Source organism: Nymphaea colorata, chromosome 2 (assembly GCF_008831285.2).
Source record: "Nymphaea colorata isolate Beijing-Zhang1983 chromosome 2, ASM883128v2, whole genome shotgun sequence".
Taxonomy (NCBI): Eukaryota; Viridiplantae; Streptophyta; class Magnoliopsida; order Nymphaeales; family Nymphaeaceae; genus Nymphaea; species Nymphaea colorata.
The window spans coordinates 12388954-12405077 of NC_045139.1; the positions used below are offsets into that span (position 1 = coordinate 12388954).

The following is a 16124-nucleotide window of genomic DNA, read 5'->3' on the forward strand; positions in this document are numbered from 1 at the left end:
TGTGTACTTGTCTCATGACGTTTAATTTTCTGGATGGGTGGCCAGAATTAGCATCTTCATTGGGAAGCAGCCATATATATTTTTTCAGGCCAAATAGTTCCTCCAATAGAGCAGAAGGGCTAGTGGACAGGCCCAACGTCCTGCAGAGACATTCACAAATTGTCATGACGAGCCACCATTGTGCACCGGGACCAGTTCCAATTATCACGAACACCTTCAAGTTAGATTGTCAGCATTATCATGTACCAATGGCAATCAAGCACATTAATAATCTCCAATATCATCTGTCCACTTTTACCTGATGTAGCTGGTTTTCATTTGAATAACATTTTTATGCTTATGCCTTTCTAAAATACATGACTAAAATATATGGCACTGCTGTTACATGCAACTAATGATTTAACTTGATGGTTCTTCACATGAGTTTGTAAAGGAACCGAATTTCGAATCAAATGAGTTTGTGAAGTAACATTCTGGAACCGAATTTCAAATTGATCAGTACAACCATCAGTCATGATCAGGCTGCCATTAACAACAACAAACATGCTGCAAATTACAGATATTCTATTCATGTTGGTATACAAGATAAGGTGAATATTGGTTCTTTCCCCTGAATTTTGTTTTGACTTTCAATTTGAAGACATGACCACCAGAAATCAGCTACAAGTGTCACCGGATTCTGCAATTGGCGAGCAGGAACTAATAAAAAATCAACTATTAAGACATAAATTTGAAAAGATCAATGCAACAGAATACCGCTTATCGCTTCCATGCCACCTTCTCGATATACACCTAAAGGTGAACCATGGACTGAAAGCAGCATCTCACCATGCTTCGGCAACCTTAATGTTTTAGGGGTTGTGCCAACAGATAGCCTTTGATTAGTTACCTGTTAAAGAAGACTGTCCATGGTCAGATGAAAATGAATAGCAAGCAATGATGGTTGCAATAATCATTTCCTATTCATACATGAATAACAATGTCCTCAATGAAGAAAAAGAGAACCGGTGAAAAACAGTATGATCCCTCTCTTTTCAAACAGGGATGACTTCAGGCTTTGGTCTCTGTTAATTCTCACAGATGTTTGATATAAATAATATTCCGGATGCAGATAATTGGAGGATTTGGTCTTTGTTTACTTTTATAGAGGGTTGAGATTTTATATCAAGATACGTACAAAAGGTAGATTCAAGTAATGCACATAAAACTTCCTTGAAAATAAATACAGGTCCCACCAGTTAATTCCAAAAAAGATATCAGGTTTAACCAGTTCGAACAGAGTCCTAGCGATTCATGAGGAAGAAACTACTAGGTCAGAATGTGGACAAAAGCGTTATGAGCTACTGAAAATGCATTAAATATTTTCTTAGATAGCAACAGATTGATCAGTTCTAAACAGATGACACAAGTGGCAAATGACTATACACAAACCCCAGGAGTTTGGAAAGAATCATGCAGTCCAACCGTCCGAGAATTCCAGTTTTCTTCGAAAACCTATATAAGAAAAAGGAAAGAGTAATCAAAGAAAAGTTAACACTCTCAAAGCTGAAAATCTGAAGTGGCATTAGAACTATTCCCAATACATACAAAATCTGGGATATGAATACTTGCAGTCCTTAAAAAGCTCTCTCTCACTGTAGAAAAGTGATACATAAGGTAGTTATGGTGACCACTCAGTTAAATTCAAGTACACCTAGACCATGTTTGAAAGTCACTAACCTGCTTTACTCGAAAATTCAAAACCATCATTTCCTGGAAAAATGTCCTCATGATCTGGATATTTGGTGGATGTCTGGTTCATAACAAAACAATGTAATTTAAGATATCTTACTATACTACCAGATAATATGACTAAGACTGTATTACTGTCAAGGGTTGTTCTCAAAACAGTTAGGGAGCGTTTGCCTCACAGGAAATATACTGTTCAACAGGAAATTTATTTCAAATTTTTAAAATTTTTCCATGTTATCAAACATGGAAAAAAAAAAATCGACCGTTGGAAGAGAATCCGGAAATATATTTCCTGGTTTTTTTCCTGCCCGTTAGGACAGCGTCGTCGTCTTCCTCTCCTCACGCCCAGCACCTCATGCCCACCACTGTCGTCGTCTTCCTCTCCTCACGCCCAGCATCGTCTTCCTCCTGCATAGTGTTCTCACCAGCAGCTTGATTGGGCATCTCCTCACCAGCACAGCGTCTAGCAGCAGATGGGGAAAGAGGAAGAAAAAGGAAGAATGAAGGGGAAAGAGGAAGAAGGAGGAAGAACGAAGGGGAAAGAGGAAGAAGGAAGGGGAAAGAGGAAGAAGGAAGGGGAAAGAGGAAGAAACAGGAAGAACGAAGGGAAAGAGGAAGAAGGAGGAAGAACAAAAGGGAAAGAGGAAGAACGAAGGGGAAAGGGCATCGTCCGTCGCCTTTCCCTTCTTCCTCCCTCCTTCCCTTCTTCCTGTTTCCCCTTCGTTTGTTCCTCCGCGTCCCTTCTTCCTCCCTCCTTCCCTTCTTCTTCTTTCCCCTTCCTTCTTCCTCTTTCCCCTTCGTTTCCACCGATTCCAACTTTTTTTCATCAAACGATGAAATTTGTTTTCAGAAATATAAATCCAACTTAACAAACACAACATGGTTTTGGAAAACTGAAATTTTATTTCCCATTCATCAATTCCACAAATAAATTTCTGAAAACTTGTTTCTGTTTCCACTTTTCCAGCCATCAAACGGGCCCCTAAGGAAAAACTGTCTATCCCTTTTCCGAAACACTCAAAATATTATCTTCTTACAAAGGATTTAGAAACGCTTAGCAAAATTCTCAAAAAAAAAAAGAAGGAAGAATCAAAATAAAATACACAAGAAAATTTAAAAAGTATCACACGTTGTATTATGCTATAATCATGAAAGATCTGTATATTTTTCGATAAATACAAATAATAAGACTTTTCAAATTTCCACAGACCTCTGGGAACCAGAAATGAACAAATATCATACTTTAGTATTGCCAGTGAAAATGAGATTGCTAAACCTTCCAATACAGTTCATATTCTCCATCTTCCGTAGCTTTTGTCACTAACACATTGGGGCAATTTTCCTTGAGAAAGTCTATGAGAGGAGTGTCAAGTTGTTTCTTGTTAAAGTATGAGCGCATAAGATGCAATTGGTTCAATAAGTGTGCAATTTCTGCATCACAAATTGCACGCATTGCATTGATTCGATGTTCAACTGCAAAAGGTTATTAGAAAAGAAGCATCAGAAAGTAAAGCATGTAGCCTGAGAATGTTCAAATACATCCATGACACAAAGTCCTGAAGGTCTTAGATAGATAGACAGATAACAGGCTTGTTAAAGGTCTATTAAACAAAAGCATCTTGAGCCGCCTTACATGTTTCTTACACCATTTTGCAGCAAGATTGGCAAATATACATAATAGAATATCAACAGTCCACCGGTTACATTTAAAACTGGCTAAGGAACATAATAAAATATTATACAGTCTAACGATTAGGTTAGAACAGAGCTATCATATATAATCACCAAAAATTCAGATAACTTCAAAGCAAGTGATCTGAGTACATAATGCTGAATACTTCAAAAAATGCTAGCCCTCTGTGTGATGCAAGTTTGATTGTCTTGCCAAAAACCAGCTTCCCCCATAGTAAAATACTGAGCCCTAGATCATGTGAACATGGCTTTGAAGTAATATGGCCATTGTCAAGAACCATCAACTCTAACATTCAAGCTATATGGCACAGGTTGGTCGAAGAGACATTAGTGTATCCTTCTCACATAGCAAAACCTTCCAATTTCATGATGTTGCTTAAATTGCTTCAATCGTATTGACAGATCAATCCATATGCAGAATTTCCAAGTTTCCAACTACCCTGGAAAATATGGTTTTGTGATTCATCCACAGGTTACATTTTCCAAGACTCCAAGCACTCAAACACAACAGAAAACTGAATTGCAACCTCATGCTTAGAGTGAACATCAACAAGATGGAGCAAATACAGGCCATGATAGGCAAAGCCTTCAGCTTATAAATAACAGTGGAAAATGACAATTTGAATGCTATGTAAAACCCTATAGTCAAGACAACACCTAGGTGTGCCTTGCCCATTATGCACTCACCTTTTCTACTAGAAGGGCCACCTATTTACCTAAGTGAAATAATAACAATAATAACTATTTTCCTCTTATGTTCTTCCTCTTCTACTTCTATCATTTCTCATTCGTTTTCTACTGACATTTCCCTTTCCATTCATGTTTTCTTCTTTCCTTTTTCTGGGTTCTCACCCCTCTCTTCCTCCTGCTCTTTTCCCCTTTGATATACTATTTTTGGCCTGCTTAGATGCTGCCCAGGTGCCTACCTATGCTTCTTTTTTGGAGGGCCGATGCCTATGCCCACTCAACTGCAAACTATGCACTAGTAATTCAACAGTCATTACCATCATCAAAAGAAATAAACACTAAACTATAAAGAAATGACAAAGTCAAGTGCCAGGTTTAGCATATGCAAACAAGAAAAAGATGAACTGAATTCCTTAACAACACCTAGTACTAGCCCATTTGACCAATTCAATTTATTCCTTAGGTTACATTTGAAATAGTCAGCGAATAACAAGAATATATGTACATGCATGTGCCCTGCCAACCAGGACTACCATAACGATAGGAGAGACACTTCTCTAAGCATAACGAAAATGAAACCATTATAGCTTACTTAGGTAATAACTAGTTATGCATGTTGCTTTTTCTGGCTCCTTGATTTGAACATCCTCCTGGTTAGCAGCATCTGCAGATGATTCTTTTCTTGGTTTATTAGCCCTCCTTTTGGCCATAAGCCTTTTTATTAAACAAAAAAAAGAAGAGTGAGAAATATTGAATTTTGACCCACAAAAGCAAGTCAGACATGGTGGTGCAGAAAAGCAGAACAACAAAGATAGGGTTAAGAGAGAGAGAGGCTGGAAATAGAGGTAGATGAAGAGGGATTAACTTACCTTTTGGGAGAGGAGGGAACTCAGGGAAGCTTCACCTCCACTGATGATTTTCTAGTGCACCAGCTGAAATTACCAAAAGGAGAAGAAACAGAATAACTTCTGGAAAAATAAAAATGAAAAAACACATCAAAGATGGTTAACAAGTTTTCAGTTATACAACATTAGCATATAAATTTTGAGGTACATCTCAGGTTACATTGCCTCTATCTAAGTCTGCCTTTTGATCTAATTGGCATCTGGAAAGAAGCCCTACACCAAATCTTGGTTACAAGGTTTTAACATAGAATAGAACTTTACTTGACAACGAATCAAACTTACAGTTTTTTGGGAAATTCTAAAGATAGAAACACGATCTTTTTATTGCCAGAACTTTATCTATACAATGAAGGAAAAGGAATATCTCAGTTTGCAGCCATTTCTTAAGCTTTCTCCTACCATGTGACTTGGGCTTCTATTATGAAGCACCACATAGGAGTCCTACAATGGCGGTTGATGGCAAAACACAAGAATTAGAGGGGGGGCAGAAAAAGAAAAGGCAATTAAAGAATTTGAGAAAAATTGGAAGGAATGGAAGACAAACCATTACAAGGTTATGTCTTGGTTATTCAATAGTCAATACTGTCAACACTTCTAGTAGTGCTCAGCTAGCTAATTTTCAGTTGGCTCATAATGTGTAGTTTCCTAAAAAGATGCATACCATGAAGGATGTGGCTCATAAGTTTAATGTCCAAGTCAAGATCTCAAAATCATAGTAATGAGGAAAGTTTAATGGATTCTTCCAATTATGGGATGAACTTTCCATATTAGAGCCAAAATGCAAGACGATAAGTTTTATGCATTTCTTATGGGCTTAAGACCTGAGTTTGACAGTGTAAGAACTTCTTTTTTACATAGACCTATAATCCCTACGGTAAATGAGGCTCTTGCTGAGTTAATATGGAGGAAAATAGACTTATTCCTTACAAGAGACAAATGAAATTCTGCTGGTAGTTTCAAGCTAAGTCACACAGGTGCGCCAACTATGGTGGCACACCCGCACTGATGCCCCGGCTCCGCACACGACAAAATATGATAAGTTTTTCATTTTCTTTTTCTTCTCCTATCTTTCCCTCTTCTTTTTCCCCTCTTCCGTCTCTCCCCCCTTATTTTATTTAATAAAACTTTGAATTTTGTATGAAATTAAGGTAACCTTGATAAAATTAAAAATATAGACAAATAAAATTACTTACATAACAAATAACATATATATATATATATATATATATATATATATATATGCTCTCGCTGCCCCGCACCCCGCACTCATGTGACATAGGTTTCAAGACCTAAAAATCACATAGAAGTTTAAAACCCTATGTTCCTCTTCATAAGAAGAGTCTTTTATTTGTAATGAAAATCTTTCTTGTAATAAATGCTTTTGGAAAAAAAGAAGAGTCTTCCTTTTAGAAATAGTAATTCTATTAGCAACTTTCACGGATTCATTCGGAGATATGGGGTCTAGCTCTGGTTGTTTCTACAGGTGCTTCCTCTTATTATGCTACTTTTAGGTGACGTTTGATGGCATTGAAATTTCCTTTCTAGGAAACAAGTTCTATAAAAAATCCAAGAAGACTGAACAATAGGAAAAAGTTACACACACGTTTTCCAAATTCAAGACATGTTTGTTGGACAGGAAGAAAAAATCCAGAAAAAAATTTCCTTTGTTTGTTACACCTAAAGAACTTTTCTAGTGGAAAAAGAAAGTCTGTTAGTGGCCATTACACAGTGATCCCAACGGCTTATATGCAACAGGTTTGAAGGCTTCATAATCCCCGGTAGCAAAATTTTAGAAAACTGATATAATTCAAAGCTACTGTTTTAGAAATTTTGCTGTGTGCTACTCTATTCTGTCTGAAATCTGCAGTTTCCCAAGAAACTTCATGATGGTCTTCCTGATGACCAGCATCAACATTTGAATCTAACTAAGCCCTCACAGAGAGGACCTCGCTATGGATGTTTGCATCCTTGATCAAGCTTCCTTGAATTCATAGAGAAAGGATGTAAGGAAAATGCCCAGGACGGTCAGCAATTATTCAATCGCATGAAAATGAATTTGGCTTCTCCTTTTCTTAAGCTAGGAATAACGCATCCATGAGAAACAGGAAAAAGCACTTTCAGCAAGATGCACATACACGGTTACACCATCTATGTACATTGATCATGCATCAATCAATGAAGCAAGCGTTCAGTAGAGGATGGCAAATTAACTGGCCTAAGCTATTGATTTCTTTCTCTATCCATTTCAGTTAGCCTAGTCTTCCATTGAGCAATTCTTTCAGCAGAGGTAAACTGAAGAAAGAAACGATGCTCTTGTATACATGACATAATTGAAATAGCTACTAATTTCAATGGAGTTAATTACAAAATTCTATCACATAGAAAAACACAGGATGTCAACCAGAAGATGGGTTAAGGGGAGAGGGGATAATGTGTATGTGCATCTGATCTGTTATCTTCCTATTTTGTAACTTACATTTAAACTTGTGCTCATAAACGAAAACATACAATTGCTACTAACTGTTAAAGTATTTATTTCAGATTCAATGTAAAGGAGACGTAAATTCAAATAGAATCTTGAAAACCTGGAAACTGGAAAGAAAGACACAAGCACAATCTAGAAGCAGTTTATACCCTTTGGGAGAAGAGCAGTAGTATTTGACACCTTCAAGGCTTGACCTATTCTGAAGAAAATTTAAAACAAGGACGCAGAAAACTGTATCGAAAACTAAATCACCAAATGGAAACAAGCATGAATCAAACCAATGACAGCTGCGCCACTAAACCAATAACCTAAGCACGAGATTAACTTAGTAGATGGCTGAAAGACAATGAAAAACTTAAAACAGAGACAAAACAAATAACCAGTAGAAGACTTAAACAAACAAATCATCGGAAAATCCCAACAAAGAATGCCAGAATTTATTACCACGAACTCAGCCACAGGCAACGACCGAAATGCGAGCCAAATGGTTCCGATTTTTCCATCCCACCATTAAACAATATATAAGAGAAGGCTACACAAATCAACAGAAGCAACGCGAAACGGAGGAATTGGAAGACCACAATGAATGACAAAAAGCTAGAGAAAAATACTCTAATATGTGGTTTGGAAGTTTCCCCTGACGCGCGCGCGCGAGAGGGAGAGAGAGATTTACCTGGCAGATGTCCCGCCTTATCGACCCTGGCAGAAGGAGAGGGTCAGAGAGAGATGCCCGGCTTGCTCGATCCTGACAGAAGCAAAGGCTGGAGAATGTTGTCGGAATGAGTGAAAGTGGGGGCGGGAAAAAGAGAGACAGAGAAACTAAAATGAAAGCTCTTCCACTTAGCGGTATGCACAATGTCTTTCCTATGCATCAAACACACACACTTATAACCCAATCAAGGGTGGAACCCGAAATTTTTCATGACTAAATAAATAACAAACTTTAGTATTCAGCAATACATGACAAAAAAGAACATGACTTGACAAACTCTAACTTGTAACCCAATAGGGTGGAACCCGAAATTTTTCATCAGACGGACTCAATTAAAGTTTCTAAATTCTGATAAGGGTTAAAATATTATTTTTAAAAATTTTTATATAAAATAATTAAAATTTCCTAAAATTTACATATAAATTTTTAAAAATAAATTTTTTGACTCAAGTGACTCATGACTGAGATCGACGAGTTTGCTAACTTTGATCACTGCACCACAAGTAACATTGTTGTACAAGTCAGAAACTGAATCCACTGGCTGCTAATTTGGTAAAATCGGGCAATTCAATGATTCAACTGAACCGATTCGGAATCTACGAAAGGTATTCTATATGTACTTTAGAAATAAGCATAATAATACATAAAAATAAAAATCTTTTAAGAAATATTTAGAAATAACAAGTGGGCCAGTTTTTAAGACACTGTTTTCGACCTTGACTACATCAATGGATACCAAGAAATTACCACATAAAAATTTGGGAAGAGACATTTAGTTGGCAACTTATAGGGTTTTACAATGACCAAATTAACTAGAAAGGTTATAGCAAAGTTATTATTGAGTATCCACCGAGGGCAATGTGCTGTAGGTGAATATCTCAATCGCGAGTCTTGTCTCTTGTGAAAATAAGTACCCCATCAATCTGTCTCCGTGTCTAAAAGCTTTGAACAGAAATACTATATATACTTTTAATGTATATGTATAATCATATAAGCAAGAAATGTGCAGAATATGAAACTTTGGATCTTTCCAAAATAATACATGTGGCTCTGAAGTTTTCTTATTTCGTAAGTGTTTAACGGTAGAGATCATAATTCAGGTTGTTTTCATGACTATGTTCATGTCTTAAAGCTAGCATGTATATTCCGCTAAAATTCACTGCACCCAGATATAGACATTTTTTCAAAATGTACTAGTGTTGCATGTAAGGATGTTTAATGTGTCGAGTCGATTCATGCTTAACTTGAACTTGCTCAGTTAAACTTGATTCGAGTTTGAGCTAAAAGATAAACTCCGCTAAGTAAGCGCGTGAAGTTTGAGCTGGGTGAGCTATGCTCATGTAAACTCGAGTAAAGCTTGTGAAAATAATATGTAGAAGAAGATTCACAATATCATAAGTCATAACAACAAGTAGCTCCACTGGTTTTCTACCCTTGCTAGCAACCTCCAAGTATGAGGTTTAAAAGGCTCCACTCTTCCTGTAAAATTTGTTTTTTTTTTTTTTTAATAATGGCATGGCTGATTTCCAACCAAATATCAGTTTGAGCTTAGCCGAGCCAACTTGAGTCGAGTTCGAGCTTTTCTTGAACTTGAGCCGAGCAGAGTTCAAGCTCTGCTTCTAGAAACTCATCCAAGTTCATTTGATCTGACTCAGCTGGGCTCAAACTCGATCAGTTCATGTACATCCCTCATTGCATGTCTGTAACGTTTTTTTTCTTTTACTTGAACAAGCATTTGGTCATTCTCCTAATAAAATGAAAAATGGCCACTAGAAGAATTTTATAACATATCAAACGTTTTGACATCTAACTACCTTTGTTACCACTCTTCTAAGATCAATTACCTTTTGACACTCATGCTGTAGTGGCTGCATGGAGATGAGGGCCCTGCCGGTCCTTTATATTCTCAAAGAATTAAAGAAGATGTTTGCGTCTTCGTTAAAAAGCAAAAATCCGTGAGGTCAAAATCCAAGCTGGGCCATGCTTTATTCTTCGGTTAGCGTTTGATGGGCTGGTAGTAGGAGAAGAAATTTATTTCAAATTTTTAAAATATTTCTAGTTTATCAAACATGGATTTTTTTTTTTTTTACCGTTGAGATGAAAAACGAAAACAAATTTTCGAAATATCTTTTCACCTAAAAAGGTGGAAAAATATTTCGAGGTTTTTTTTTTTTTGACTGTTGGGGCTTCATCCTCACCTTTGTACTCATGCTCACACCTTCGTCTTCACGCTCATGCCTGGTTCCTCCATCTCGACCACGCAAATTGCGAGTTTCCTTCCCCGTTTCAAGTTTGCAAAGGAAGAACACTGCATTTCCTTCCATGACAGGCACAGAGAGAGGGAAAGAGGGGGGGGGGGAGAGAGAGAGAATGGCTGCAGAACAGAACACATCTTTTTCTTCCTCCTCCTCCGCCTCCCTTCTTCCTTCACTCTCCTTCCCTTCTTCCTCCTCCTCCTCCTCCGCCTCCTTCTTCTTCCGCCTCCCTTCTTCCTCCCTCGCTCCCTTTTCCTCCTCCAGCCACATCTTATTCTTCCTCCTCTTCCGGACCTCCTCCCCCTCCCTTTTTTCTCCTTACTCCGCCTCCCTTTCTCCCACAACCCACCATTTCCACCATTTCTATCGATTCTAACTTTTCACCGTCAAACTAAAAAATTTGTTTTCAAAAAAATAATTTCAAGTTAACAAATACAACATAGTTTTGAAAATATGAAATTTTATTTCACATTCACTAATTCCAAAAATAAAATTCTAAAAACTTTTTTTGAAAAACATATTTTCAATCCTCAAACGCTACCTTTAGGAAATTCACATTCTTCAACGAAATTCATAGTTTTGTTTTTATGTTCATGATCATTGCACTTTGTTCAATGAGAATGATTCATTTAATAAGACAGAAGTACGGATCGATATGGAATTGGCTGTATGTAATTGGATGTATATTTGAAGTTGATTGAATAATTAAAAAATTCATAAGTCTATGTGTGTGTATTTTGTCTTGTTCATATCAGCATTGGCACTTATATATATATATATATAATTGAATGGTATTGAATTTCGTTTTATATTTGAGAACATCAAATCTAGGCATACATCTAATTTTAGATCAGACGGCCCAAATCTCCTCTTTCCCCACGCTCTATTCCAGTGAACTCCTTTCTCACTTTCCTCTCACTCTCTCCCTCTCTTACTCTTGCGAGAGGGAGCCACGAGGGCTTTCTTGCCTTGCAATAAGAGAGAGAGGGAGGGAGAGATCGCCAGTAAGGCGTTAGAAAAGATATGTCACTTGGAATGATGTTGAACGTTACTGTCGTTGTCTCTCTTACTCTCATTTTATCAAAAGACGTTAAGCAAAACATCAGTGAATATACTCTTATGAGGCACAGTCCTTCCGTTTCAGTGAAAGTATCACCAGTCAGGGACTTTTACTGATGGCAGAAGGCGCAATAATGTTTACAAGGTGAACGCACGCCAATGAATAGGCACCACGGAGGGACCTTCATCCATAGACAACGAGAATATCACAAAACACAGGACTTTCACTAACGTTTATGAAGGAAACGTTACGGAACAATGTCCCTTTATTGAATGGCTTGCACGTCTAAAAAGGTCGAAGGTTGCCATCTTTACTAACATTTTATGCAAAAACGTCAATGCAAGGAACCTTTATTGACACATCCTTTTTTTTTTTGTGCAAGTAAAGGTCTGATTTCGTGTAGCGGTTAAGATCCATGGAGCAAACTGCATGTCGATTTAAGCTGCAGTTGTCTGGACATCCAAATGGTCGATCAGTTACTACATAGTAGTTTGTTAAGAACAAGAAAATGTGGTCAATTTTGTATGTTGTTAAAAACTGTTCAAATTTTACGTGGTCAATCAAGAGTAACTTTCATCGATTAATGTATACCTAGACTATCACTAAGTTGAGTTGGATGAAAAAAATGACTAGAACATCTTTGATGTCATGTGATTTTATGTTCATTTGTTTGTGTTGACCTCTTTATCCATAGAAATCAATATTGATAAATATATTTAGCTAGAAATAAGTTGGTGTAAACTAGTTGGAAAAGGAAAACTGTTATTTCTAGGAGGTTACTACAGGAAAACGGCCATATAGGGGGAGTAAATGTTTTTTCCTTAAAGAGCCGAACCATCTTTTTCAAACTTTTTATGGGCACATAATAGTATTTTTACAAAACTTTAATAGGGCCAAACTATTTTTTAAAAAAAAATTACAAGGGGGCCGTCGGTGTTGATGAGAGGTGGGAGACATGGCCCTGCCAGTCCCTTGGGTCTCCACCCCGTATGCATTGTCAAATTAGTCATGTACATTTTTCATGTCCTCTTTAGAAAGCAAAATCGAGAATTTTCATTGGTTTAGCAGTTGATTTGGCATAGATAAATTTAATAAATAATTTTAATTATTCATGATATGCGTTTTGACAATGTCGAAATAATATATCACTTAACCTTTAGATATATATTTTCTGGAAATTTCTCTAGTAATAATATTTATTCTCTAACTTTTTGAGCCAAAAAAGTTTTTGACATTTCAGCAGACCATTCATGTCAGGAATATACAGTTCCAATACTTATATTAATAGCAATGGGCTAAGCACTTGCAATTGCGTCCACATTTCATGAAGCACATGTACGTCCGCCTCTGTATATTACACGCAGATGTATAATAATAACAATAATAACGATATTGATAATAATGTCATTAAAAGAATAATAATAATAATAAGAACAGTTTAGAGAAGAGGGGAGAGAGAGGTAGAGAGAGAGAGAGAGAGAGAGATTGCAGTCATCTTCCACCATAATAATCTGCTTATTCCTCGGATCTGCAAGTATTTCCATCTCCAGCTGGAGAAAGACCGATTCCTGAAGAGCGGGGTTCATTCTGAACCAATACCACAACACCCAGGTGGTAGATCCATTATTCAAGGCGGCATAAACACGTGTTAGCCACTTGTGGAGCATCAGACTGTATATATATGGCCATCTCCACCAGGCTGCAACACAGCTTCCAAAATCAGCTCGAGCACAACATCCAATCCACAAACGAAAACAGCAGATCAAGGAAGAAGACCAGAAACAATGGCCGATTCTCGCCAAATGTTCAAGTCTGGCCAGGCCAAGGGCGAGGCTCAGGTAAGTAGCTCCAGTGAGCCAACCCACGTACTCATCCCACAAAGTTTGGGGATTCATTCCACTTAATTCCATATTCCATATTTGTAGTGCAACTGAGAATTTGTTAATCTTCTTCTCTCGCTTCAGGCAAAGACAGAGGAATGGATCGAATCGGCAAAGGACACAGCAAACGCAGCCAGAGAAAAGACATGCGAGGCTGCGCAGAGCGCGGCGGATTCGGCGGAGCAAGGCCAGCAGCAGGCCTCCGGCTTCCTCCAGCAGGTCCATTTTACCTTTCCTTATTAGCAACCATGATATAGCTTTACTTTCGCTTTGATTTTCAACCAGCAGTTGTATTAGGAATTGGCCCTTTGATGTTGTTTCAAGAATCAAAAGAGCTTAAAAAATGCATAGTTGGTTTTTAAACTTCTTTAATGTCCACTTTCCCACTTTAATTAAATTTCCATACTACTAAATGAACCGGATATATGTTGTAATTACTTAAAAAGCAAAAGATGAAAAAATGGGAAACCAAAATTACTGATAGATATTTTCCTAGTCCGATTATGTATAGAGAAACTACGCCAATTGCCGAACCTCAATTAGTTTCCTTTTCTCAATAAAGATTTCTCTAGGGCTTGGGCTTCTGTTACTCTTGATTATGGGAGATCGTAGTTCCCTCTCCCTCTTCTGTCTGATGTCTTATTGTCAGTAATATTTCGCAGACTGGAGAACAAATCAAGAACATGGCTCAGGGTGCAGCTGACAGTGTGAAGCAAACCCTGGGGATGGGTGGCCAGAGCAAGAAGTGATGGGTCAGGCGTCAGAGAGTGCACTGAGAGATCATATGGGGACCTCTGGCCTTCAGCTTCTATGGAGTGCTCACATTCTATTTTCTCTCTTGCACCATTACCAGTCCTGGATTTTTTGCAGACTGCTTCATCATATTTGTGTTTTGCTTCTTCTTTTTTTTTTCCTACCAATTTTTGTTTACAAGAGAGACAACTCTCATGTAAGAAGAGCTCTCTTTGTTTTCCTTCGTCTTTCACTGACGCTATAATAAATCTACATTAAGCCAAATAATAATTCATTTCGTGAAATTTTGCGCGCTTTCTTCTTCTTCTATCTCTCTCTCTCTCTCATACCATTATCATCTTTTGAAAGAGATCTGCAATCTTCATCTTTAGCTACCATTACTAGTATGTATATATATATATATATATATAGAGAGAGAGAGAGAGAGGTTAAGAATGGTTATAAGCATTTCTTGAGGATTGGCCTATACTCACCATCTCTTTGGGACTTTGGCTTTTATTATTTGAGATCTGTATTTTCCTACATTTTCATAATTAAAATATCATTATTCTCTACCAAAACCACACCGCTAGGCCTATCCAAGATAATATACATTTACAAAGAACCTTGGAACATTAAAAAATGCATACCAATTGTTTGAACTTTGACAAGCTAAATTTTGTTAGGGGTCACGAGTATCCCATTTTCTAGGGGAGTAACACTTCTAGAGAACCGTTAGATAAGTAGCGCAAACTAGATACCAAAATCACACCTTGTCCTAAATGCATACAACATCTGTTTAGGTATTAGGGTCAAATAATGTCAACAACCAAACAAGGTTTTGAAACTGACAGGATAATCACAAATGAACTTGCTTCTTTCGTATGTGGAATCCATTAATGACTGCACCAATCACAAGAGCTGATCAATTTTCAGATGTTTGAAGGACAAAGAAGATTTATGACTGAACAGGGAAACAAGAGATAATGGAAAAAGGACACCTTTATGATGGAGATCAATTCCCACTTTTCTTGTATCAAATTTTCACGAATTCTTTTCCTTTTCCCACTTTCTCAATTTGCAAAAATTTGCATTGGGATCCATAGCCAATGGTGGGCAACCTGAGGAGCTAGCTAGAGCTTGAGAGATGCATTGTTCTAATAGCATCATCAACTATTTTCAGAAGAAAATGTCAAAAAACTATATTTAGTTTGGGCACCAATGAATATCGTTGAGAAAAAAAAAAGCTTATGATCTTAACAAAACATGCACTACCTCAAAACGACATTTGAGTTTCTTTTACTAACTTCCTTGGATAGAAAAAACCGCGAGGAGAAAAGAAACATGTTCATTGAAGAACCACAAATAAATAAAAAATGATCAAATGGGAACACTAAAATCTCAAAAACAAAAATTTTGGCTCATGAATTTCTCCAAAAAGGCAAAAATATTGATAGACAAATCTAAACACTTGCAAGATTAAAAAATAGAAATGCAGTTTTTCTTTTGAAACAAACAAACAAACAATACTTCACAACGCTTAGAGCTTTGAAAGCAATAACAATTGAGCTAAGGATAATTAAAAAATCCAGAAACTTCATTAAGATCTCATTGAGAAATGCGAAAATATATAGGGTAAAAGTTTGAAAGAAGTGAACTTCAAAATACAAAATTTTGATAATGAAGCAAACTTTGAAGAATAAAAAGTTCATGTTTGACAGTCTTTTTGGCTCAAAAGAACAAGTTCAGTTCGCAATAAAAAAAACAAGAATGCATTAACTTCCAAATTACACAGGAAGCATGAAATGCAGCGAGATGTCACTTCCAAGAGAAAAAAGTTAAAGATCTCAAAGGGAAAAGGGAAGAAGGAAAAAAACACCCAGACTGCAGTCGGTCCTTCAAAATGAAGAAAGTCAGTTTCATGTATAATGGGAAGAGAGAGATTGGTCATGAAAGCTCAACAATTGCTTTCTCCCCTACCAAAT

The 16124-nt window shown here is 37.1% G+C and overlaps 2 protein-coding genes across 6 annotated transcripts; one reads left to right on the top strand and one right to left on the bottom strand.

The window, feature by feature from the left end:
• Positions 1 to 455: 455 nt before the first annotated feature.
• Positions 456 to 8358, bottom strand: LOC116248974 (uncharacterized). 5 transcript variants are annotated; one of them, XM_031622045.2, is made up of 10 exons: positions 8174 to 8358; positions 7945 to 8032; positions 4980 to 5042; positions 4703 to 4824; positions 3008 to 3204; positions 1720 to 1792; positions 1588 to 1634; positions 1426 to 1494; positions 757 to 889; positions 456 to 679 (listed from the first exon to the last, which is right to left on the bottom strand). In XM_031622045.2, the coding sequence occupies exons 4-10, from the start codon at positions 4818 to 4820 to the stop codon at positions 657 to 659; spliced, it is 660 nt and encodes a 219-aa protein (XP_031477905.1). In that variant the 5' UTR covers positions 4821 to 4824; positions 4980 to 5042; positions 7945 to 8032; positions 8174 to 8358; the 3' UTR covers positions 456 to 656. The 5 variants fall into 5 exon arrangements, with proteins under 5 accessions (XP_031477905.1, XP_031477903.1, XP_031477904.1 ...); XM_031622043.2 differs by having other exon boundaries at positions 4980 to 5078; XM_031622044.2 differs by lacking the exon at positions 7945 to 8032.
• A 4881-nt stretch (positions 8359 to 13239) lies between these two features.
• Positions 13240 to 14444, top strand: LOC116248900 (late embryogenesis abundant protein 1-like). Its single transcript, XM_031621929.1, has 3 exons — positions 13240 to 13365; positions 13492 to 13626; positions 14070 to 14444. Exons 1-3 carry the CDS (start codon positions 13312 to 13314, stop codon positions 14154 to 14156), a joined length of 276 nt encoding a protein of 91 aa, XP_031477789.1. The 5' UTR covers positions 13240 to 13311; the 3' UTR covers positions 14157 to 14444.
• Positions 14445 to 16124: the final 1680 nt, after the last annotated feature.

Coding starts and splice junctions, on each gene's coding strand:
- LOC116248974 (XM_031622044.2), bottom strand. CDS start 4,820: ATGGCCAAAAGGAGGGCTAATAAACCAAGAAAAGAATCATCTGCAGAT. Junction 1,793..3,007: donor AATATGAACTGTATTGGAAG/GTTTAGCAATCT, acceptor GTTATGAACCAG/ACATCCACCAAATATCCAGA. Junction 1,635..1,719: donor TGAATTTTCGAGTAAAGCAG/GTTAGTGACTTT, acceptor ACTTTTCTACAG/TGAGAGAGAGCTTTTTAAGG.
- LOC116248900 (XM_031621929.1), top strand. CDS start 13,312: ATGGCCGATTCTCGCCAAATGTTCAAGTCTGGCCAGGCCAAGGGCGAG. Junction 13,366..13,491: donor AGGCCAAGGGCGAGGCTCAG/GTAAGTAGCTCC, acceptor CTCTCGCTTCAG/GCAAAGACAGAGGAATGGAT. Junction 13,627..14,069: donor CCTCCGGCTTCCTCCAGCAG/GTCCATTTTACC, acceptor AATATTTCGCAG/ACTGGAGAACAAATCAAGAA.